This window comes from Amyelois transitella, chromosome 9 (assembly GCF_032362555.1).
Source record: "Amyelois transitella isolate CPQ chromosome 9, ilAmyTran1.1, whole genome shotgun sequence".
Taxonomy (NCBI): Eukaryota; Metazoa; Arthropoda; class Insecta; order Lepidoptera; family Pyralidae; genus Amyelois; species Amyelois transitella.
The window spans coordinates 4,590,043-4,617,240 of record NC_083512.1 but is presented as its reverse complement, the minus strand read 5'-3'; the positions used below and the strand labels follow the sequence as shown (position 1 = coordinate 4,617,240).

Here is a 27,198-nt window from a genome sequence, read left to right as displayed (position 1 = left end):
CTCAGAGCTAAAGAAATAAGTAGGTAAATACAAAGAGTAATTACTAAAAATTAAAGAAAATAGGTAAGTACTATCATACATACCTACCGAATGAACCCAAATGTGTATTAGCTCTCAAATAGAATTATGAAATAAGTTAATCCCTTCACCGTTAACAGACAGATGAGTAGTTGAATCTCATACTTATAAGAAGTACCCAGGACCGTTAAAACCAGACACATAAAGATGTTGCTAAGGTACCTTAGTACAGAATTAATTAATCACCGCTTGGTGCCACGCGTGTCGTAGCAAAGTTGTGTATATACTACAAGGAGTTTATTCTAGCTGGGTCCATTAAATATAAATCAAAATAATAATCCTTAACTAACTCCTTCTCTGTCCTGCTGATAGATTGTAGAACTCATTGCCTCCCGAGAAACGTGACTCTAAGTTACAGTCCCAGTTTAAAAAAATAATTAAAAATTGTCACCCCTTCAAGCCTTGTTAACATGGTATCTTTTGTTTATATTTTATGTAAGTTATTATTTGGTATTTACATTATTTTATTATTATGAATTTTATAATATTTTATTTATGTATGTCTATAAATAGTTGTGTGAGTTGAGTACATGCCTGTTACCCTTTCCATCTTATCTCGGGTCTGCTGGAAGAGATTTCTTTTGAAATAAGTAGACTCTATGTAATTTTCTTTCTTGTGTTTAACATCATTATCTCGATGTTTTCTGTGAACAGAAATTAGTAAATATATAAATAATCATTTAGATTTCTGTTGTGGACCATAAAATGTGGTCATAGCATGCATATTTTGATCACAGTAAAGCATTTTCTAGATTTTTTTACAGGTAGCGCCTTATATTGCTTCTTTTTCAAATTTGAACCTTTGAAGCTAAAATTTTGAAGCAATATAAGGTGCTACCTGTGTATTATAATTGTACAAAGATAAATTAGGTACACCTATTTCTCATTCAAAACGTCGAACCGAAAGATATAACAAGAATACACCTTCGTAAATAATCATATTAGGTGGCGCTCAATTTATATACAAATCGGCTTACAACTGTTGGTTTTGCATTAAGACATTATGACTATGAAATTGAGTTGTGCCTGCAGCCTGAGATTACTTAATGTTATGGATATTAGCATCGTTTTCCGGGAATTACTTCACCAGGAAGAAACATATCTAAAGTCTATAGAATTTTACCACTCAGTCTTTCCAAGTCTGTTGCATTTTGGGTTGTTGTCCTATTCTTTCTTTCATTTTTGATATGTCTATATGAGGAATAGGATAAAATATATAATGAGGAAATAGGATAAAATTATTAGAGGAAAATCAGGACTTGAATTAATATTATCCACATTAACCGAATATAATTATCAAATGTATTACAGTACTTGGTCGGATACATTCTCATTTGCTCGTATTTGACAATCAAAAATCTTTAAATAATAAATAGACAAAAAATAATTTACGGTAACAGACATTTATATTAACAAATACATTAATATCTAAGCAACATCGGAATCAACGTATATAAGCTCCTTCCGTCTCATGCAGTGCAACCTGCTACAGGAATCAGAGGTCCACATCGGATAAAGGAAGGCGAGGCTGATCTAAAGATATTATGTGCAGAAACAGCGTGGCAACTGTAATAACATGAAATAGTACTGGGAGCTACGGGTATCTGATCCCGTGCCGACCGGACCGTGCCGTGCTAATGTGACTCCAGCACGATTCAGATTTGTTATCACAACCATTGAAACCCAGTCGTATAGGCAAATGGCTTTTATATAATTTGGTACAAGCAAAACTTCAAAATGTACTTTCGTGCTTATAAGCTATTAAAATAATATTTAAAAAATCTAAAGTTGTAACTAAAAATTCGGTCTCTTGTGATTGTCATTTTGAATTCTCATTATGATTTTGAATTACCAAGACTTAATTATGAATTTCATCTGCGATTTACATGCGTTTTTTATGATTTTAATGACACAGAATTATTATTTTATAAATAAAAAAGCCCGTTGTTGAAAACTTGCCGTGTGGTTCCCGGCACCAATACAAAAAAGAATAGGACCACTCCATCTCTTTCCCATGGATGTCGTAAAAGGCGACTAAGGGATAGGCTTACAAACTTGGGATTCTTTTTTAGGCGATGGGCTAGCAACCTGTCACTAGTTGAATCTCAATTCTATCGTTAAGCCAAATAGCTGAACGTGGCCATTCAGTCTTTTCAAGACTGTTGGCTCTGTCTACCCCGCAAGGGATATAGACGTGACGGTATGTATGTATGTATGTATGTTGAAAACTTTTGAAAACATTTGTACTATGAATGATTCTTTCAAATGCACTCAACACAAAGTCGCTTATCTTATCGATTGCAGTTTCATTGGATCATTTGACCTCACTTGGCTTCCAACCCTGGATCACGATGCTCTTTATCATCGTTGTTCTCAAGGCCGCGGTCAAAGTCATGGTTGGGTATTGATCTTTGTCAATGGAGGATACAAATATTTAAGTTAATACAAGTTCAAATATAAGGAAACTTACATAATCAAAATACGTACATGTTTATGACAGATAAATACGTGAACAAAAAAAAAAAATACGTACATAAGTTGCATGGGCCCACTCATATTTTCAAGTAATATTATAAATACGAAAGTAAGTTATACAAACTTTTATAATAAAAATTAAGAGTCTGGAGAAGGACATAAGGTACTAACCTTTAATCCCGGTATAAACTATTAGGATACCCAACCTTAAAAAATTAAACAATAAAATTAAAAAAACTTATTATTTAATACATCACCGTAAGTTTTAAAAAAATTTTTGGTCGTTTATTGTAAACATGCAGTGTTAGGTATAATAAACCAGTTTGGCAATAAACATGATGATGGTACAGAAATCTTTTTGCGCGAGTTTAACTAGCACTTTTTGGGCGGATTTGACTACCCTTTCTCACAATTTAATTCGTAATGAATAAATAATACATTATATAAATTCATTCTATAGTTCTTGTTTAATAAATTGAATCGGCTATTACTAATCGATTAAAAAGATGCAAATTGATTTATTCTTTTGTTACATTACATTAAAAGGTGGTGCGCCGCAGGGGTCTCTGTTAGCGCCAACATTTTCAATTTGTACGTTGCATAATTTAGGAAACTTTGAATGACGACCATGTGATTGGAGATAAAAACTTCCCAAACATTGCATAACTTATTTTGAGTCGACCTTGCCCGTTTCAAATCGTGAATAGAGCACAGTGCTTTCTTATTGTTTATCTAAAATATCATCTACCGCTTTATGCACTGTGTCGACACTGACGAATCGCAAATAATTCATTGTTTCTAAGAATACTTTTAAAATATTCTATTCACTTTTCCTTTTAAATTATTATTCTACAACATTACGACTAGTCGATGTTCAGGACTTCGTTCGCGTGGTTGAATGACTTTTGTTAAGGAGGCAAATCTATATTTCATATTAAAGTTTAGTTGGGCTATCATATTAGTGCTGCATCAGATGTTCCAGATCTTCGATTTTAATGACTCACTAAAAATGGCTCTTGAGGATGTACACGTAATTTGTATGTAACTTATTATTGTTTTGCTGAACCTTTGTGGATCTTCATCAGGTGTTACAGATTTCAAACTGAATTATTTCTTATAATAATATAATAATGTTTCATTCAAATGCCTCTAGTAGTTCCGGAGATAAGCGTGTACAAACAAACCTACAATTATTTTTTCAAATTCTTACTTTTCATATTCTTAAACAATGTAAATACAAAAATTTCTTTTTTTATTAAATTTAAGAAAAATCATAAAATTTCAAATAATTTGATTTAACTTTTTTTGATATAGCGGTCATAACTTATTGGAATTTAGTAAAACACATATGCGTAAGAAATGGTCATATTATTAAACAAATAAACAGCTACAGTATAGAAATCACTAGGAAATGATCAAGCTTTGTTTCCTTTCCTTTCACTGCTGACTGCCCTCGGCTATATTTTGATTTCAATACTTGCCTTTATCTTTTATTTTGATAGAAACAATATTGCTATTAAGATACGTACGTACGATGATTTTAAACAAAACTTATCCACTTAGAAAATTATGCGTATATATCTTGAATTCATTGTTCGTCTGCGCATGAATTGTCATTAGGTTTATTAATTTTCTTCATAACTCAGTGATTTCATAAAAATAAAAAAGGTAGAATTTTGTATAGACCAACTTGTCATACATCACCCAAGAATATACACCACCACACTTTTCTATGACACAGACTTAAGTAGAAGTGTAGCCTGTCTAGCAGTGTATGGTTAAAATTAATTACAAATTACTTTATACCTACTTAAAATTGTGTCCATGTTGTGTTGTTATAACTTGTGCCTCTCAAAACAATAGCATAAACCTTGCTAGAAAAAAATTTCTATTTAGTCTAAAAAAATACAAGCTTAACCCTATGTACTATATCATATGAGACCATATTCCTATAGTGATTTTGCAACAGAGCAAAATTGTTAAGTAGTATTTCAATTTCAAATACTGGTGCCCTTCAACTCTGCTTATTAAAATAATAAAAAATCTATATATTTTTTAATTAAGTACCATAAAACAAAAGGTTAGTTAATTAGACAATAATATTATATGTTGAGTTTTATTGTTCATCAAAACGTGAGATGACCAATACTGAATTAAAGTCCATCCATTTTGGGCCCTTGCATCTAAAAGGTCTTCATCAATCACATAACCGTTGAAGCGCAGTTTAACGGTACCTTTATCGGAGATCATCGCTGTTGAGATACTGTAATCTTTGCGGACGTATAATAGGTACTACGTATTGATAGTCTGATCATTCTTAATTATATAATTATTTGTAACCCATGAGTTTATTCCATGTTTGGCTATAGGTAAGTACTCATCGATAATTTCTCTAATTATAATTTCACACAAAGCCTCTTATCTTTTCTCTGAGTAATATTTATTGGCACTGTTTAATCACCTTTTGAGTTATAAGTAATGTATAGGTTCCTACTTTAACTTTGGATTCCCTTCTTAGATCATTCAGATTCCCTCCAACAAGCTACTGCCCACTGACGTACTAACTATAATAATGTTTCAACTAATCATAGTTATCAAATCTAACAAGCATGGTATGGTACATAACCCTAGAGTTAACCATTCATCACGACTTGCCGGACACGGGTGTTATGGTTCCCCATTATAACGTACACATGAACTAGCTAAAGCTATAGACGATTCAACTTCTTGTGTCTAGGAATGTAGGCGAGTCAGTATTTTAGGATACACTTTTTACAAAATATGAAGTAGGTAATTTTAACGTCTTGATACTAAACTAAAAAAAATATGAAGGATAAGAAATCCAGGACAGATAATGTAAACTATTGAAATCTTAAGCCAACAGCATTCAAAAGAAAACAAAAAAAAATAGTTTAAAATGAAGAAAAATTACCAACTGAAGTTATTTGTAAAATGCATAAGACAAATGTGTTATCTATTCCTATTAATATCAGTGTTTGACCATCAGTGGGCGTTGATGAAAGAGGGTAGTTTGTCATTCCACGCCTCATTATAGTAAGAGATGACAGTCTGATCTCAACAATTTGAATATCAAAGCGTAGACCACGCAGATTGTGTTATCCTTTCGATATGGGATATTGGGTTCTTGAAAACACCTCCAAACTGATTCTGATAATCATCTCCATTGTGAGGAGAAAAGTATTTAGCATTTAAAATGAGAATATGATCCAATTTGATCTTATTACGATAGCATTAAATCAAAGACCATGATAAGTAAAAGATTCGAGTACAAACATGAACATGAAAAAAAACTCTATTTTTTGGCTCCGGAACTCTAAAATACTGTCTAGATACTACCGTTACCGACCGACTATACCGTTTTATGCTGATAAAGTACCTACTTGATTTCAAACAAAAACGAGTAGGTAAACTAGTCAAACAAAATCATAATTGCGTAACAAATAAATAAACAAACTTTCGCATATCTCTGTTATGGAATCAATTGAGTGAAAGGAGACTAATTTATGGGAAATTGCAAAATGATTAGATTGCCTTTATAAAGACTCAGTGCCGATTAGGTGCCTATTATATTAAGTACCCAGTTATATTGAAAATTTAACTTGAGTCTATCAGGCTAGGTTAAAAATTATTAAGTACCTATAGGTACTTACTTACTGATTTTAATAATATTTTTTAAGAATTCAAAAATAAAAATAAAATTGTCACCATATTACGCCATAATTAATAAAATATGAAAAAAAATTAAACAATTCATCTAATCGTCAAAACAATAAATCCTATGCTGAAGCTGATTCTTATACATCAAAAAATTATATCAAATACATATATTATTTTTTTTATGTTATAACGACGGTCCTAGGTTAAAATCGGTATACTGTTGCCCAACTTGCGATTGTTTGACTAAAATTAAAGATTTGTAAGTATCAAGTTAAGACTAGTAAGTCTTAATTCTGTCGCATTAAGGGCTTGAAGGTCTAAACAAAGCTCTAATAAAGAAGTCTGGCTCCTAATAAATTCACTACACAAGTGTCCAGATTTATTTTAAAAAAATTTTGGAATGGCAAAGTTGCTGCCAATGTGAAATGTCATTCAGGGTAAATAATTGTAGTAAACAACAAGAATTATCGATAAAAAGACCGATTTTAAATTATTGTTAATTAAGATATATGAAAATTTAAAAGTTAAGAAATGGTTAAATATAGTAGTTTTAATGATAATTTCAATCAAACGCTGTGAATTATGTCTAACCTAAAAGTTGATAATGTCGATGAATTTGGACGATGTTGTTCGAGTTTGTTCGAAAAGCTTCCAAAAACTGGGAAGCCTACAGAAACAGAGTGGACTGTCTTATCTTGTGTTCTTCAGTACGACAGTATTAGTAATGATATCGAAGTGGTGTCCTTAGGAACAGGGTCTAAATGTATTGGAGCTTCAAAAATGTCGCCTACAGGTGACTTACTCAATGATAGTCACGCAGAAGTCATCGCCAGACGAGCATTTTTGCTCTATCTTTATGATAATATTGAAAAATCAATAGATAATGTTGATTCAATATTTGCTAAAGAATGCAGCAGATTTAAATTAAAAGATAATATAAAATTTGCATTTTATTCCTCACAGTTGCCTTGCGGAGATGCGTCAATTTTTCCTAAAAATGCAGACGAGAATTACGGCGATATTTTAGAAAAAAATAAACGTAAAGCTGAAGACAATATTTGTCAAACAGATTCAAAAAGGTCTAGATTTTTAGATATACATAGAACTGGTGCAAAATGTCTTCCACAAAATGACCAAGATTGTAGGAAATCTGGAGTTGAGTATCATTTGATTGGGCAAGTGCGCACAAAACCTGGTAGAGGGGATAGAACATTATCAGTTTCCTGTAGTGATAAAATAGCCAAATGGATTCATTTGGGCATCCAGGGAAGGTTATTAGATATGCTTCTGGTTGAACCAATTTTTATGTCCAAGTTTATATTTGGTAGTGGAGTTCCATATTCAGAAGAATCATTGATTAGAGCGCTACTAAAAAGAGATCCTGACCAGATCATAATGCCAAAATTTTTGCCAGATTTTTTTCAGACTTCTGTAGTTTTTCCTCATGTAAAATCAGAGACGAAAGTCAGGCCAGCTGCTGGCAGTATTATTTGGACAAAAGCTAATAATGGGTAAGTTCTATCGAAAAAATAGGCAAATAATTTCCAAACCCAATATAATTGTTTTGGCATTTAACTTCAGTTAAGGATGGATGTTCCACAACTATAATGGTTTATTGTTAAGCTATCCATGAAAATGCTATGCAAAAGCATAAAACCAACTGCCAGCTGAAGACTATGTTAAAATCACAATTACAGAATCAATAATATACTAATAAGATTTGGTGGTTGAATTGGTAAGGTGCCTGGTTAAAATGCGGTTGTGCATAAAGTCACCGGTTCAAATCCTATGTACCAATGACTAGTTTTGAAGTTATGTACATTTGTTTGAATAATGACTGATGCTCTTATGGTGAGGGAAAGCATCATCAGGAAACCTACACATTCTGGCATCTTGATGTGTAACCATGGATGCAATATGGGTTAGGTTTACCTGCAAAGGCTGCGGAGGTCAGATGGGAGTTGCTTTGTGTATAAGCCTGACTCAGCCAATCTAGAATCCATGGTCAAAGGAATACCCCGGGCTCCTCTCCAGAGAGGTAAAGATGCAATTGTGACTAAAGGAGGAAGAAAAATCAATAATTTACTTATAACGAGTTTTTCTTTATCTTGTTATTTTTCATCAGTCTCATAATGCCCAACAAATAAAGAAAATCTTTATTCTAATCTTTTTTATTTTCAGTTTATCAGAAGTTGCAATCCAAGGAAGAAAACAAGGTGTCACTAAGAAAAAAGTGAAATCTTCAAGTAGTTCACTATGCATAAGCAAATACAATCTTTACAAAAAGTTCCAAAGCATATTACATAAAGACGAAGGAATGCAACAAATTTTTGGCAGTAATATTCTTGATGTTCAATATAATACAATGAAAGCAAAAGCCACAACTTACGAAGAAAATTGGCAATATTTGAAGAATAATTTTTTTAAATCATGGACCGTCAAGCCCAATATCTGGAATTTCAAAGTGAATGTTACATGACCAAGTGAATATTATGTAAGACTGTGATAAAAGTAATACAATTGTTTTCAACATTACTTAAATTTTTATTTGTTTGTTATCTCATACCATATAAACATTTCTGTGATTACACTGAATTACTTTATCTGAATTACGAGTATGTATGTTGTTGTCAAAGTTTGTAATATAATACTAATAAAGCATGTGTGTAATGTATTTGCATGGATATTTGTTTCCAATGATATTTCCAGCTAAAAAATAATTTCATCTTAAATACACATTGTGCTAAGCACAAGCAAGTTTATCTTAATTGTTTTACCATCCCTTTAAACCTTCAAATAACAGATAAACTATATTTGCTTACGAATTAAAATTGAAAAAAAAAATTACATAAAAACTTTTTTTTAGGTGATAGCAACAAAATTACTTAACCTGCCCACCGCTTTACAAAGGGTTAATTTAAATATAATTGATGGTCCTTTATCAGTGCACCCGGAAAAGGACCGGCGTACAATGATCTGACGTAAGATGTGTACAGCTCTAAGCGCATTAAGGGTTAAGTACAACAAATGGGAACACGTCAAACAACGCCCACAGACAATACGGAAGATTAAGTGCTTATTAGTTATTGATTATGGGTTATTTTGTGCCTCTGTAATGCCACACAAGATCTCAGGTGCTGTTAGATAAGTACAGGCAATGAAAATAACTTGGGATTCAGTTAGATCTCGTAACGTAAGTCGTGTTTCGTTCCTCGTAATGTTGCAGGGAGTGGGACTCGGTTTAATTATAATTTTGAAGAACGCCTATTAAAGTTGAACTATGATTATAGAGGCCTCTTGAAAGGCAAAAATACATGTAGGTATGTCTTATCATACCTGTATTTTCTACTGTATCTGTAGTTAAGAGGCTATTTTCGCCTTGTGATAAACCACAAGTTTAGTTAGTTTATTATTAATTTCATGGGGAGCCCAACTTGGGTCACACATGGACAACCAGAAAATGCTTACTCCATAGTTAGCAAGCATTTTGCTTAGCTGACATACCATCTTTCCATCCATACTATAAAGAGTCAGGAATAAAACAGTTCCTAAGTTTCATTTAGGTACATCCGATAGGTGAATATAGGTACTTAAGACGAAATTTCTTTTTGGTAACTGACATCACATACCCGCTGATTTCTCTCGAGAAAGAAAAATTGCTTTGTTTTCGCCGCGTATATTTACGAGATTAAAAATGAGTGATGGCATGCACGTTCGGGCATCGATTTAAATCGGTTATCGGTCCATATCAAAATGGCCGGACAGCCGTCGCTCGCCACTTTGTCATTATTTGGAATCGATTCGCCCAGCCCGTTCCGTGTTTCAGTTCACCCACTTTCTACCGGAAGGCAATTAAAAATAATATTCATTTCTCCGTGTGTCAATACAATTTTTACGCAGATTCTGCGATAAAAATAAACTATTAACATTTTTGTAGTCGCAAATTCTATAGGCCCCGTTTAAACGTCTGACCATAATCCTCGTAATAATATGGTCTTCTCAAATTCAGCCAAAGATTCCACTTTTTGGAAGCCTTCATGTGTCTATTCTAGTTATCTATATTAGGTATACGCGAGCAGCACGAATGAATGTCGTTAGCATTGTCGTCCAAGATCAAAATGCCATCTTGATAAGAAAAAAATCAAAACATTCACTATATAAGCAAGCTTGTATAGCAGGAAGAAGACATCGTCTATTTATATCACAAAACGGCCTTTATTCTAAGCAAAATCACGTGTAAAGTGCAGAGGATCTGCGCATGCGACCCACCTGCTATGATTTACGACACAGCGCCGCCATTGTTCTGTCACGGCGGCCGGTCCGTAGACTTATGAACTAGCGTAGCCTCAAATGTCTGTATTTGAGATAAACAAATCGTTGAAGATTGTAACAGAATACCTAGCTTGAAGTTTAAATTATTTGAAGGTTCATTGTTAGATAATCATACGCCTTTCCTGCGGTGGTAGACTTATCTACTTTTTTCTACCCGCTATGATCCCTGCAGTATTTTTGTTCTTCATCCCTAAGGTTTACCTATAATCTTTTCATGCGAACTTTCGTCAGAACGTCCTCTATTTGATCAAGGTTCTTTTAAGTCTTCTTCCAAGATTCTCCTTCGGTGTAGTATTTATAAGGTAAATGATACTTTGAAATAAGACTGCCATAATCCGAAGATTTCAACAGGGAATAGCATCATAGAACCAGTGTTAACGTTATAAAACTGACTGTAAATATTATTAGTAAACTAACCTTCATATTGTTATTACATAACGCGACTTCTACTAAGATCTTCTACGAAACTTGAGGTCGAATCGACAGGGTTCAATCCCGAATCGTTCCTTCGGGTTGCTTACGGTACCTTCAAAGGTTATATTTATGAAACGATATTTGATGCTTTTGTTCCGCTAGGCAATACGAATATTGTTGTATAAACATAACAGTTAGGTCGTAAATTGGATGCTCTTCGTTCGCCAAAAAAGTTAAGACTGCGCGTCAGAGTAATGGTCATGGTAAAAAATTATAAAAATTTACACACTCGAATTAAACTGCCAAGTACCCCGTAAGTTGTAATCTTGGACTTTGCACAGATGGAAATGAGAAATTAATTACTTATTCTTAAGTACGTTCTCGGTACTGTCCCGATTCATAAATATATAAATTCCCGGATGGGTAGACTAAGACTAAACTTTTTCACTTGCAACAATACCTACAAATACCTTTCTCTTCATTCACATTCATGAGTGCAAGCTCGTCTGTCCAGTGTCTATGTCTACGGTCCCGATAAGTACCACGACAGCATTATAGCGGACGCGATGCAAACGTATGACACTGAAGTCAAATTTGTCACTTAGGAGCAGTATCTAGCGACTTTACTTTTTTCTTAGTATTAGGTTCTTCGTGAGTCCCGCTATCGGGGGTTGGCTGCCTCACGATTCATTGTTTATCCATAACAAATTGCGACGGTCAAATTCCAAAAGCTGACATGTAAAAGCACCTTTACTGAATCTATTATCCTCACCTCGGTACTTTAACCTAAATAAAATTTTAAACTTACTAATTATGTATTTTTATGCAATTAATTTAAAGTACCTGTCTATCCGAATCTTAAGTCCATCATTAAGCCATCCAGCTGAACGTGGCCTTTCAGTCTTGACGAGACTGTTGACTCTGTCTACCCCGTATGGGATAAAGACGTTTTAAATTATGTAGTGTCGAATATAGCGATATGCCCTTTTTGCGTGTTGGGTTGGGATCAGCTGGGACCAACACCCACAGAAAGCAAATCACTGGCGATCATACTAGTTGTGTGAAATCATAATTTAAATGTTTAGAATTTTATCCGTATTCCATATGTATCTTGCTTGTATTACAAAATATCACGTTAACACACAGTTAACCCGTTGTGCGGTCCAGAAGGTGGTTGGGATATTTCAGTGGATCATTTACCAGTAAATTGGCTCGTACAGTGAGCGAACATTATCTCAGCGCCTGCGCAGGTATCGTGATTCGTGCTTTGACGGTTTGGGGTCAAAAGTATTTATTTAGCTAACAGACAACAAGCTAGTGTATTTTTCGCAATTGCCACCCGCAGCGAAATATTTTTCTTCGAGGACTATAAATAACGAACATAGCCATTTATTCACTTATCAGGTTGTTAAGTTCCTGTATTTTATTCTGTATTTATTAATGCTAAACTTTAGCAATATTTTAATACGTTGCAAACACAGAAGTGAAAATTTTGAGGAGTAATGCCTAAGACAGAATAAAGTATATAGATAGGTATACCTATGATCAAAATATTTCAAGGAGTAGGTAGGTAAAACTTTTAATTTGATTATGTCACACTGAAATTTTAGGTAACACTGTTCTTAAACGGAAGAGTATTAGTATAAAACACTCTTTCTTTCTTTGAAATGAACATTTTCTCTTTGAAATTGTAGATGTAGGTAACTGGTACTGGTGTGGCATACTGTTGAAGTTCCTCATTCTTCATTTCAAAATACGATGCTTGCTGTCTGTGTTCCATTTACCAAGGTTTGAGCATCTCTCGATTTATTAAGCTGTAAATAAAATTTTATTGAATACGTTTCGTTTTTGCATTAATCACAAAAGGTGTTACGTTCACAGCTGTTAATTATGTTAAGAGGATTTCGACGCTGTGACACTTTGGTATGTAGGTCTGAAGTTTTATTGACACTGACTGGTCAGTTCCTTTCATCAGCTCTCATCTTTGCGTATTCCCGGTTGCACCCTCCACTATTTCTTTTAACATAATTCTGGCTTTTGTTCCGTGTTTGTTGCATCTATCACAACATCATCTTTATGCTACAAGCTACAATAGTGAAATGTTCGAAAACATCTACGGAGCCGCAGTTCCTGTGGAAAAATGTGATTTGTGGAAAAGCAAATGAAGACTATGTTACTAGTACAGTATTTTTTCCATGTCGCGTGTCGCACCTACTAAGTCAAAAAGTTAACTTCGTTATTGATTGCCTATGGTATTTACCGTGGAGAAAACCGATCTGAAACGTCTTATTTTATTGTTGTTACAAAAATGATGACGCAGTATTTTTGAATCATTGTCATAATTATATTTTTCATGGGCTTTAACTTATTGCGCCATAACAAGCCAGTTGTAAAAATATATTTCGTAACTGTATATATTGCATTAAAGTATGATATGGGTCAAAAGTGACATTTTCTTTGTACACATTGGTGCAGAACAGGCTTCAGGCTTCAAGTCAGTAGAAGCATAGACACTAATATAATTTCTCTGCGGCTTTGACAGGCTAGGCAGAGACTAATTTGCACTTGACTGAAAGGTCACTGATGGAATTGAAATTAAGATAGTGAAGTTGGATGAAATGTAGCAACATACTTCTTCAGTACTAGACCAGCCTGGAATCTTGCACTGACTTTTTGAATAGGTGATAAAAAAATTGGTGATAAATACTTTCTAAGAAGTACCTATTTTCCTACACATACATACATAAAATCACGCCTCTTTGCCGGAGGGGTAGGCAGAGACTACATCTTTCCACTTGCCACGATCTCTGCATACTTCCTTCGCTTCATCCACCTTCATAACTCTCTTCATGCAAGCTCGGAGCAAGAGACGTTCGTCTAGGCCTTCCCACTCAAACCTTTCCCTCCACACTCTCCTTGTATATCTGCTTACCTATTTTCCTTCAACTTTTTATTACCAAAGAACGCAAAATATCAGGATGATGAATCAATTTAAAATCCTCTGAGTAACAATGTGACCCAGTAATTGTTATCGGGTGACACTTATTGCAATCCTTTTGACTTTTTGCTTCACTTGACACTGATTAAATTGGCGCCAGCCGTGATAAGGAAGGACCAAAATTAGCGGCCTTGTCTGACCTCATAATCATTTTTGAATCTGTCAGTTCTCTTTTAGAGCGAATTTCATACCTACATAACTTGTTTTATAAGTATATTAATGCTGGATGCTTATAAGTACAATCTTATAGATTCCATGGTTTTTGGTTACTCCGATAGGTATTATAAAATTCTTGTTTACTTTAACATTATAAACAATTTAGATTTTCTTCTTTGTTGCCCAAACTTTTTTTTTATTAACTGTCGGCACTGTATGCTAGTCCTCACTTTATTAGTGCTTGCCTACTTCTAGGTATATTCAGCGATGTTGATAAGGAATATATCTTTTTTTCTCTTACTTTTTGAGGTCAGTTAGGTATCTACCTTGTAAGGGGTAAAGATGTGGTTATATGTATGAATGTGAATAAACGAGCAGTTTTTGTTTTTTTTTTACTTAGGTTTCATAATCAAGTTTGTACGAGTATCAAAGCACTTAACAAATATTCATTCGCTCATTTTTATTTTCAATATGAATTTACTATAGGGATAACTTGATTCCCACATAAAAAGAATATAATCTGCAGAAAAAACTAATTTGCCATGAAGTGTGAAAGTGATTGTAATTATCCATCAATCAACGAGTCAATAGTTCATTGGCAGTTTAGTATGTGGTGACTAGTTAGTTATTCGTAGAAGAAATCATATACACTTTCTCAAATTAATCCTTGACGGTCACTGTCATAACATGACTAAAGTACTGTTCATATCAATGGCTTACACTAAGCAAGTTGATTAAATAAGTTCGGCACGAAGTATGACTGGATATTAAGGAAAATATATTATTTAAAAAGTTAAGTTTTGAGTTACCTTCACAAACACCTTTAATAAGGTTCATTAATGATAGAAGAAAGTTCTAAGTAAATAAATGAAAATGAACCGCTAGGCTATATATTGAAAGATTTGTATGCAATCTAAGAAGGTTTAAAAACTCCCATACGTATCTATATAAATACTTATATGTAGGTATGAAAGGTTTTTTATTCTTTTCTTGCTTCTTTATACCTGGGCTTATTTCAGCCAGTGGCGAGTTTTATTTATTTACTAATTTATGTACACAGAAAACATCGAGACTGATAAACACAAGAAACAAAATTACAAAGGTTCTGCTTATTCAAAAGAAATCTCTTCCAGCAGACCCGAGATAGGAGACATGATGGAAAGGGTGACAGGCGTGTACTCCACTCACACAACTTATAATAGACATACATAAACAAATGCATAAATAAAATATAATAAAATACATATATAAATACAAAATAATAAACTTACATAAAGTATATACAATATGTACCAAATTAGCAAAGCAAAGTTTTAGTCACTTTTTGTCATAAAAAATGACACTATATAGTGGTCGAGTAAATTTTCGCCCTGTTTCGGGACTTTATGGGACAACATCAAAAGTCTCAACAGCCGTTGTAGTAACACTCTCCAACACTTAAGTTTGTCCATGAACACTTCAATCAATACGTACTTAGTCTTACTTAGTCGATGAAATATACAAGTTGACAAAAATATTACCACAAATAACCCGACTTTTGGATTTCCGCGTAAAATGATCTGAAAATGTTTTCCGCCAAAGCTCTAATTGGAAATTAATTTGGGGGTAAATAATAATTTATTTGGACTGCAATTTTAAGGATAAATAAACCTTTATTTTGTCATTGATGACTGAACGATGACATTTATCATTAACTGCGGGCGTTAAAAAAATCACACTTGCAAAACTAATAACATATTCTGAGAAATTGCATTATCCGATCACGTCTGTCAGCCAAGAGATCGAGCAGTTGATCAATCTATTAATCGCATTAAAAATATCCTAAGCAAATTATTTGTAATGGCCGACTAATCTTAGATTAAACGTGGTAATCATATGCAGGATGGACATGCGGGTTTTTATAGAGCACTTGATAGCAGCCGCCATCATAGTTGGCAATTTTTGTTCAATTTCCTTGGTTAATCTTTGCTTTGATGATTACTTTTGAAATTGAATCGGTAAATAGTTTTTTATAAATATTAAGTTTATGTTACAAATTTTTGCTTAATATTCTTAATGTGAATCTGAATGTAAATTTGATTTTCTGAATCTCAGAAGTCCACCTACAAACATTTTCAAATACTTCCCCTATATCAAATGCTTAAATGTGAAAAATGCTGAAAACTTTTTTAGAAATAAGTAGTGCCCATGTACTAAATTTCTCCTTAGTCTAAGTTCTACTTGTATTTTTTTGCTTGATGCTCATAAATATAAAAACAAATAAATAAAACACCTTAAGAGGGATAGAGATTATCGTTTGACTAGTCAACAATAATAACTCTAAAACGTAGCATTGCCTAGTGGTTGGGAAAATGGAGCAACAGTGTCTGTTTTGTTACACACCTTATTTATTTAGATTGGCGCTATAATACCCTCATTTATTAGAGAGAATGCTTTCTCTGTTGTCTAGCCATCAAGGGATGTACTGGGTCGAATCGAGACTAGTCGAAAGTAGGCAGTATCCGTTTACAATGCTGTTAAGCGGTCCTTTATTTAGCTTATAGCCGCTAGTCGGTGGTCAAATGGTTTTGGTTTCCGAAGAAAAAACGTGCGACTGGTACAAATTCTGCCGCGGCCATGTAATACCAATGACTCTTTTCTATGTTATGTACATTGGCTCTATATATTATTTAATGCTCTTATATTCAGGTAAAAATCGCAAGGAAACCTGTCGTCCCTCCATCTGTAACCTTTCGATTTATTGCACCAAAAGTTCCTACTATTTTCTTCTTCTATATGTTCTTATAAAATTTTATTAAATAAATCCGTGAAATCTTGTGATATAAATAACAAAAAAAAAAAAGATTTTCGATAATCTAACTGGCCACTGGTATTCAAAATTAAGAAAAAATAATAGATGATTTTTATTGGAAGCACTAACTGTCTCGAAGAAAGTGTCAAGAGTATAGGTACCTCTAGGTAGGAAGTAGGTTTCTCTAGTTTTATTTGAAACTACATGCATAGACTCAATTATATTTCAGTTAATAATACTTACACAAAATCTCTTCGGAAAAAATAGGTACCTACATTAATATTTAAATTCTATAGATGTTGATGAAGCAAAAGAAGTGAGTTGGTATGCAGGGATCGTGGCAAGTGAAATAAGTAAGTACTTACGCAGTGGAAAGTTGTAGTCTCTGCTTACATCTCCAGAAACGAAATTATGTATGTGTGAATATTATCCCTGTCAAATAAAGCATGTCAAACAGGCGGAGTTTGCATGTCTCGATGTTTTTTATCTGAACTCTCAGTCTATTTGTCCTGCATCGTATGGAGTAACCGATGTTACAAGTACAGACCAATTTATTGTCGCAGCGATGTAAATTATGTAACTACAGCGAAACCAGCGAGGACGAGCTAGTAAAGGGTGACAAGGTTTTGAGATTATTAGGCAAAGGATTTTTTTTTTATTACAAATATACATATGTACACATAGTTACGTCTTTATCCCTTAAGGAGAAGACAGAGCCAACAGTATCGAAAAGACCACGTTCAGCAGAATGGCTCCATTATGGAATTAATGAATCAAATAGTGACAGGTTGCTAGGCCATCGCCTACAAGAGGAATCACGAGTTTATAAGCCTATATCTTAGTCGCCTTCTACGACATTCATGGGCAAGATATAGGGTGTGCAGGAAATCACACGACGTTTTTTAATTAAAAGATAATAAGATTAAAAATATGTTATTCCAATTATGCAATTTGCAGTAAGAATTTTCATTAAAGAAAACTGGGCTAGCGTCTAGCTATAATAAACCTTTATTATCGCTATCGCCAGTTTTATATTGGTTTATTATCGCTAGATAAGTTTGGCTTATGTAAGTAAATCATCAGGCAAATATACGGGAATTTTCAAACGATGCTCAATGCAAAAGTGGTAGTTATTCAAATAGTTATTTCAGTATGCCTCATACATTCGGATCAAAGTTTACGTAATCTACATTGATAAGAACGCTTTACATGAACTTACTGATATAACTACAATAATAATTTAAAATTTTTTGGTAAATATGGTCACCCTACTCGCGAGGAACTCTACAAGCCCAGTACAAGTGTCCAAGTGTCCGACTTTATAAATGTCTTTATCACAGGACAAAGCATGATAAAGACGAAGATATTACGCCTTACTTTATGTAACACATGGGATCTCGCAACTTTGGAGAATTCGGACCATTAAGACCGTTTCAAAACTAAGTGTCAATAAGCTGGTTTATTTACGAGGATTGTAATGGGGTTTTGGGAAAAAACAGGCGATAACAATACAAGTTCGCGATGAAGGTCGCCTTTGGTGAAGGGTGTAAATAAAACTGAAAATAACCGAATAAGCACTTAATTATATACAAAAGTATTAAATTTAATTTTACAGTTTTTTTCTGCTGCAAATGTACTTGGTGCGAAAATAGTATGTATTGATAAGATTTGTTTGTAATATTTTTATTGCACAGAAATCTACTTATAAAAAAATAAATCACTTGCAATGGCGTACTTATCCAATGAAGGGATTCCTTTAACCGGCAAAAAATAAAGGAACCATATACTATATATATTATAATTAAGTATAAAAGCGGCAAATTTAAACAACTTTAAAAAATATACTGACATAAATGCATAGGTATAATAAACATTTACTTACCCGCTGAATATAAACCTATGTGTAATATAGGTTTTTACAAACAAGTTAATAGTTAGCCTTCTGAGTTGTCTTCCTTATACCAGAAAAAAAATGAGTCTCTTGAAAAAGAATACAGAAAATGTGGTTAGCGAAAGAAAAAAAACAATTTCATGTTTCTGGGCTAACAAGACCTATTCTGGGGTTAAATAATTTTGTTTAAAAGTGAAGCCAAAAAAATTCTGTCATACCAGACATCGATTGCAATTTTTGCAGTACCTTCCTAATGGACGGGATATTCAATATTATATTTCAATACAATTTTAACGGATTTCTTAACCATATATAAGGAAAAAAACATTAAACACCCCTTTGCAGTAACAAAACTGTAAGTTCATCTCAATGACTGCTTCTTTCCGACCTATCTTAACATTTAATACAATGTTAGCTATGTCACAAAAGCAAAGTTCAAACGGTTGGTTGTTAATAAACCAACTGCGCTGAGATGGGGTCATGTGATTATTCTTCGTTTGCCTAACATTCGATCCCGAACACTTAATTAAATTTCCAAGTACCGACGTTTAGGAGCTTATCATCAATATCATAAAACATGTGTTTGAGTTTAAGAAGAAAACGCACATACAATTCTAATTATATATTACTTGCGTTTGCAATTTGTATTTATATCTTATAAGTTTACGACTAGGACATTCCTTATAATTCTGTACCAACTGCATTTACTACATATCTTATTTTTATATTCCGTGTGAAACACTTGGCAATAATTAGGATTATATTATTTTTAGAAATTTTGGTAAGGGAGATTTCGGAGGATTTACAAAATGTATAGTCCTCCTCTTAAACATAAACGTCCATGCTCTAATGACTCTTTATTGAGTTATTTACATTAGTTTGATTGTCAATCGATACTGTTCTTACCTGGAGAAAGCCTACACAAACAGCCAAAACGATGTGTTCAAACATCCAGTTGCCTAAATGTGCAGATTTTTACAATGTTTTCCCTCACCGTAAGAGCATCGATTAGTATTCAAACTAACGTATATAACTTCGAGCATTGGGATGACGATGATTATTCCTATATATTTTTTTCATAACAGTTCACCGTACAAATTATGGAACAAAGAGACACATACATCAGTCACAACAAAACTTGTTTATCTGATTAAGTAAATTAAGTATTTACTTAAATCTCGTGTCCAAATGATGTATTGCAGTGTAAGTACAGCATTATCGCTGACGCCTTTACAACCATTATTCACCCAATGATTACGCCGAAATAACACTGAAATACGACCACTGCTAAGGCTTGCAAAGGTCAAATCTACATCGCATTATACCCATGCATTTACTTACATGGGTATTTCAATTGCAAGCCATTTAAAGCTATACTCTTAGCTGTTTGCTCACAGGTAGCTTTCCTGGGGTTCACTAGAGTGAGTTTGATTCTCGATTGAAAAAAAAAACAACTGCTAATGAGCGTATCGAACACAGTAATTGGAATTAAGACAGTAATTAAAGTATTATCACCAAACCAAAAATTATTTATGTATGAGTGCCACAGTACAAAATTTAATGCAATATGTAGATTTTAGATAGATAGCTGAACGTGGATTGTCAGTCTTTTAAGACTGCTGGCTGTGTCTACCCGGCAAGGGATACAGACGTGATTATATGAATTAATGATGAATGACGAGAATGAATAAGGACGTTATATTCTTAAATGCAAGATATTTCTTTCTGGTTTTAGACAAGTTTTCATCCCATTCAGGTTTTAGTCATTAGGCTTAGGTAAAGCTTTATAATGTTAGTTGCGTTATCATAAAAAAACTAGCTACTCATAAAAAATAGGCAGTTGCTTTATCATTAAAGAAAATATGGGTAGTTACCCATAAAAAATTGGTGTAACATTAATAAAAACTTTGATTTTCATCATGTGGTCCATAGAACCTTATTAACTTACATAACACTAGAAAAAACAATAGGACGATTAATCATTTCATAATCACTGGTCAATAAAATTAAACGAGGTTAGAAAAATGATCGGAGATAGGTCAATAAGGACTCGTAAGGATTTCTAATTGCGTGGGTTGAAAATGATTGATTATACTCGCGTTTCTGTGATGGACCACAGCGATACTCTTTTCTTGTCTTCCATTTTACATAACTTTTTAAACAAGAAGTTATGCAAGGCCGAGTCAAAAATATCTCACTCACTTGTGACTATCTCAAAATTATGTAGGGTAAGAAAGTTCGAATCATGCTTAGACAAATTGAAGGAAAAATATCTATGTACAATCAATCAATCATTAATAGATATCATAAAAATACTACTTAACTACATTCGCGTAAAAATTTTTTTTGCACCGAAGTGAGAAATGAACGAGATTTTTCGTTTGACGCGAACGTAGCTACAGGCATAATCTAATTAGAAATTAGCGGATCAGTCACAAGGATTTACGTAATCCTAAAGTGAGAATTTTTTGTGTTACATATGTATACAATATTATTTTATACCTCTAAGCCTTTTCACTCATTTCGGTAATCGTTACACCAATTTATTTATGTATATATTGTTTATTTATTGTAGTTTTTATGTATGTTTATTATAATGATTTTATTTCGTATTTCGGACCCAATGGTTGATTGGTAGATAATGCTTCTATTATTAAGTCCGTCAATTGTGCTATACATCTGTATTTTGTACAATAAAGTTTAAATAAATAAATACAAATAATGTGTAAGTATATTAACGAATATATTAAAATTGAAACAACAGAATCCAAGCCATATTTTAATCAGGTTTCAAACCCGGATCTTTACCGGCAAGACCGTTACCAATGTGCCATAAAGCCTGCCAAAGTAAATTCATCAATAATACATCATATTATTTCATCAAACAAACATTTGAATGTATTAGAAACTATCATGAGATATTTAGTAACATAAGACAAGAGGTTAAAGATGAAAAGATATATCGTTTAACAGGCAAGTGTGAACAGCTATTGTTACACCCATTAACAAACTTGTTCCGTCACGCGACTTTGCGAAATCTGCGCACGAATAAATAAACAAATAGATACTTATTTACATGGTTGCCCAAGATCCTGATAAGTTATTTAATTAGAACACCTTTAATTGAATATTGAAATAATAACGAGCTAAAGGCGTGACTCCGTGTACAAATCTGTTTTTATCAGTATTATTAGAATATTAGTATGTACGAGTAGTCGATGTACGATTTATTATGTGGCGTGTGCTATTGTTGTTACATACATACATATATATAGTCACGTCTATATCCCTTCTGGGATACTCAGAGCCAAGAGTCCTGAAAAGAATGAAAGGCCGCGCTCAACTGTATGGCTTTATGATCGAATCGAGATTCAAATAGTGACAGTCAGCCCATCGCCTCAAAGAAGAATCCCAAGTTTCCTTTTAAGCCTTAGTCGCCTTTTACGACTTCCACGGGAAAGATAGACAAGACAAACAACGATGTGTGAGAAAAGGTGATAATATATGTATATAAAGAATGTAAGGAGATTTAGGGATAGGCTTATAAACTTGGGATTCTTCTTTTAGGCGACGCGCTTGCAACCTGCCACTTTATATGAATCTCAATTCTATCAGTAAGCCAAACAGCTGATCGTTGCCTATTAGTATTTTTAAGACTATTGGCTCTGCCTAACCTGCAAGAGATATAGACGTGATCATATGTTTGTATGTATGTATGTTAGATTTAGGAAAGTAGATAAAATATTGCTTTTCATAGCAAATATTACGCTAGAGAGATACCTTCTAAATATAGTAATGCTAAAGGTTTAGTGTCAGTAGTCAGTCAGTTTTGAATATAACCTTTATGTATTACTAGAGGCCGCCCGCGACTTCGTCCGCGTGGAAACCCAATCATAACGTAACAGTCTTCAGCTACCTGCATACCACATTTACATACAATTTCATCGTAATCGGTTCAGTAGTTTTTGCGTGAAAGAGTAACAAACATCCATACTGACATATTCACAAACTTTCACATTTATAATATTAGTACGATAATGGGTATCGAATATATAGCACGTAAATAGTTGTTTTTTGTGACCGAATTTTGGAGTCGTAATCATAATCGCACCTTAACGAGATGTTGCCGCGAAAATGACGCAACAATTAATCAAATATGATTTGATTTGCATTAACGACTTGAATGCAATCATTTGTCGGGCATTTAACGCTTTAACAACGCTTTTAACAGCCCTTGTTATTTATCAGAAAATATTTTTATTGGTTATTTGTGTTAGGGTGTGGGCTTTTAGTTAAATTTACGAGACTGCATTTATTTCCGCCCAAGAAAGTCTATTTTGTTTGGTTTCCACTTATTATCATGGTGACATGATCTGAGGTCTAATTATCTGAATTAAATTAAGACTTCACATTGAAGTTTAATTTGATTCCCTTGTTATAAAGATATCCCTTGTGGGATAGACAGAGCCAATAGTCTTAAATAGACTGAAATGCCATTCATCTTTATGGCTTAAGGTTGCTACGTGATAGGCTGCCTATAGCTGCCTAAAAGGCGACTAAGAAAAAGGCTAATAAACTTATTATTAGCCTTTTTCTTAGTTGCCTTTTACGACATCCATTGGAAAGATATGGTGTTGTCCTATCCTTAAGTGCCGGACACTAAATGGTGCATTATTTTCTGTAATAAATGTGATGTTTTTACACAATATACTTAAACTCAATAAAATAGAAAACTAAAAACTTTTTTTATGCACTCTTGTCTTAATTTTTTTCCGAGTTATGACTGAAACAATTGATTCTTGAATTTTTGCAAGCATGTTATTATTCAGAGTGCCTTTAGTCCAAGGAGGACTTGTTTGATATTTGGCGTAATTTTCTACAAATAAAATGTATTTTTGAAGTTGAGTATCAATTACAAAAATTAATTACATGTCTTATTTTTGTGAAATTCTTTGACATAAACGTTCGCTTATGATTGGAAATCGTTTCGTTTTCTCATTTATCGATCAGATAAACTCCAAATTTGGTTTAACGGTAGCAATATTTGGCTGCCTGGCGCCTATCTTGTCACGCACATGTCTGAAGATATATTTGGAAACAAGAAATACAAGCGGATTAAAGGCTTGGCACACCAAACGCAGGTCGCAGCAGCGCAGTTTGAATGCGGGCCCGCACCAAACTGTAATGTAACAAGGAACTCTTCAAAGACGTCACACTGCGGCGCAGCCGTTGAGCGGTTCGAGCTCAGGTTTCTCTTTGATGTGATGATTTCCAAGTGTTTCTTGTATTACAAGACGGTGTGGGCCCGCTTACAAACTGCGCGGCTTCTGACCTGCGTTTAGTGTGCTCGGGTCTTAAACGGAAAAGTCCAGAGGCTATGACAAGAATTGCATAAATTTAATCGCTCTAGGAAGCTCGATTAATTACTAATTCGCCTCAGGATGGCTTTTTTCCAATACAACCTTCCGTAATAAGAAGAGAAACGCAATAAACTGCTATGTTAATGTATTTTCCTTTTGAGCATTTTTTTTTGCGAAACCGTTAGAAGCATGTTCAGTACGATTATTCAAATTAATTTTATTTTTAAAAGAATGTTACGAAATTTTGTACGCGGTATACCTATATATGTTTTTTGTCACGCGGTATACTAATTAATTACTCGTAATCATTTCAGAATGCTTTCTCAAGACCTAGACGAACGTATCTTGATCAAATTAAGGACGTCCTGGTAAAGGGTCAGGTCAAAAGTACCCGAAACCGCCGAGCTTGTATGAAGAGAGTTATGAATGTGGACGAAGCGAAAGAAGTATGCAGAGATCGTGGCAAGTGGAAAGAGGTAGTCTCTGCCTACCCCTCCGGGAAAGAGGCGTGATTTTATGTATGTATGTATGTATGTATGTATGTATGCTTTCTCAAAGGAAGTCGATTCCGTTCTTATTTGAAAATAGCAACTCTTTTATCACTCTTAGAATTTTTATGAATGAAAATCTTCATAAATCACTGAAAAAAATAAGGTCGTGTTTAAAAATATAGGTAGTATTACCTACTTTCAAAGTGAAATTAAAAACATAGATTTGAAAAACTTTACTTAGACAATTGGTTTTTCATCAACATAGCACACATCATATACTACTATGACTTCATAAACTCGATCATCATTGTAAAATGTCGATGTATTTTGCTTGCTTCGTGAACAATACTGAATGCCATAGTAATCTAGTCAGCAGTCAACTATGCGTTGTTACTTTGACAAATGGCCTTTGATACTGGGCCACAACTATTTAAATCAAATCATGGTAGTACCATTACCTTCCTAAGTTAATGTTTAGTGCCATGTGGTTACCGACTTCTCAAAATATCCATTCAACTTGTTTCTAAAGGATGTCGTATAAGACGACTAGCGGAATAATACAATCATCTTGTGCATACTTTCGTGCTACTCGGGAGAGTATAAAACATAGGGTAAGCCAGCTTCTTACCTTTCCACGGTACTTTCAAGGGTACCTAAATAAGTAAAGGGTAAAATAAACCTGGGAATATGTTTTGGGCGATAATTTGGCATCCTGTCAAACGGAATCATAATTCCATTATAAGGCCATCCATCTCGTCTCCGTACGTATCATAAGTATCTTTTGGAGACTATTGGCTCTTTCTACCTCGTAACGGATATAGACGTGATATAGGTATGTTAAAGGACCTCCTATTGATGTAGATTATGACTGCTATACGTTGAGCTGTAATTTTAATGATCAGGAGTTGTAATTTGAGCGTAAAACAGATTTTAATGGTCAATACAATGTAAGGATTGGTTTTAAATGGCTTGAAGCTAATAGTAGTAATTACTTTCATCGCAGCTATTTGAGGTTTGAGCTATAAAGGAGGACGTATTACAACCTCTAATATGCCTTGTATTATAAAACAACAGATTGTTCCTTTATGATACAAAAAGGTTATCAATTAATTTTGTTTTATTTTAACTAATGTGAATTAGCTTTATTTTGAATAGTTTCTTATCTGAAATTTATTTAATTTGAATCTTTGCATTCGCAGTTAATGTTTTAATGATCTAAAAATTCTTAAAAAGTCATGCTTATTGGTAATATTAATACTTCATTTCCGCTACCGCTAAGAATCCGTTAGACTTTTGTGTACCTAATTATTTTCGTCTGACATTTTTATTATTATTGGCGGTATATAAACTCAAAGAGAAATCCTATAAGTATACCAGGTTATCATACCCGTTTGCTTTAAAGTAGGCGAAGTCAGGAAGCCATCGTAGGCGTCGTGAATCCAATTACATCTTAACACGAACAAATTTATTAGCAAGCCTTACCTTGACATGCCGTAGACATGCCCAATCTAGACCGAAGTCCCGGAACCAAGGGCATAAGTCTTACAGAGGGGACATTTAATTATAACACTTGCAGTTTTCACCGCTATAAGAATGTTGAGGCTGACTTAGAAATTGGCTATGTAAAGTTTATTTGAACACGGCCTTTAATCTTTTTTTATGATTTCTTTTTTATTAATAGTTTAATTATGTTTTATTTATTTATCGTAGCGTATTGTATTAATTTTAAGCAGATCATTTTGTATTATATTACTGTTACCTGCTCTTTATTTTACAAATTATTAGTAATTATTTAGGGTTTCTTATAATTTATTGATTTAGGCAGTAGTTGTATCGTAAGTGAACACCATTACGACTAGTTTCGGTGAGCTGGTCTGAAAAGAACGGCACCTGGTGGATGACAATAATAAATATTATTTATTTAAGTAAATTTTTCTTCATTAAAAACTAGAAAAATATGAGATCGGTTCAATATAAGATTTTATCAGAAAAATAAGTTGAAAAAGGTTAACTTAGCGAATTGTAAGGGATACTGTTTGTAAGAGTACTATAGTCAATGATACATTGCATGCTGTTTATGGAAAAGGCTGTGATCAGGGAAATGCCTCTTGCAGTTAAAATTTACTATTGTATAATATATTCAATTATGTAGATGAGACATTGAATAATTTATTTTACTAGTGAGAAGAAACTATCCAAAAAGGCTCGACTGGCTGTGCACAGGGGCGTGTTGGTCCCGACATTAATGTATGGGAGTGAAAGTTGGGTATGGCAAAAGAAGCATGAAAGCAGAATAAATGCAGTGGAAATGAGAGCGTTAAGGAGTATGATGGGTGTGAAATTGAGTGACAGGATAAGGAACAGCGTGATAAGGGAATGTTGTGATGTGAAAGAAGATGTAGTTACAGGAATAGAAAAGGGTATGTTAAGATGGTTCGGTCATGTGGAGAGGATGAATGAAAGCAGGTTGACTAAGCAGATATACAAGGAGAGTGTGGAGGGAAAGGTCGGAGTGGGAAGACCTAGACGAACGT

The 27,198-nt window shown here is 33.7% G+C and overlaps 1 protein-coding gene across 1 annotated transcript; it reads left to right on the top strand.

Annotated features, from left to right (window-relative positions):
* The first annotated feature begins 6,666 nt into the window (after nucleotides 1-6,666).
* LOC106134668 (tRNA-specific adenosine deaminase 1) lies at nucleotides 6,667-8,766 on the top strand. The gene is made up of 2 exons (XM_013334768.2): nucleotides 6,667-7,742; nucleotides 8,413-8,766. The coding sequence occupies exons 1-2, from the start codon at nucleotides 6,814-6,816 to the stop codon at nucleotides 8,708-8,710; spliced, it is 1,227 nt and encodes a 408-aa protein (XP_013190222.2). The 5' UTR covers nucleotides 6,667-6,813; the 3' UTR covers nucleotides 8,711-8,766.
* Nucleotides 8,767-27,198: the final 18,432 nt, after the last annotated feature.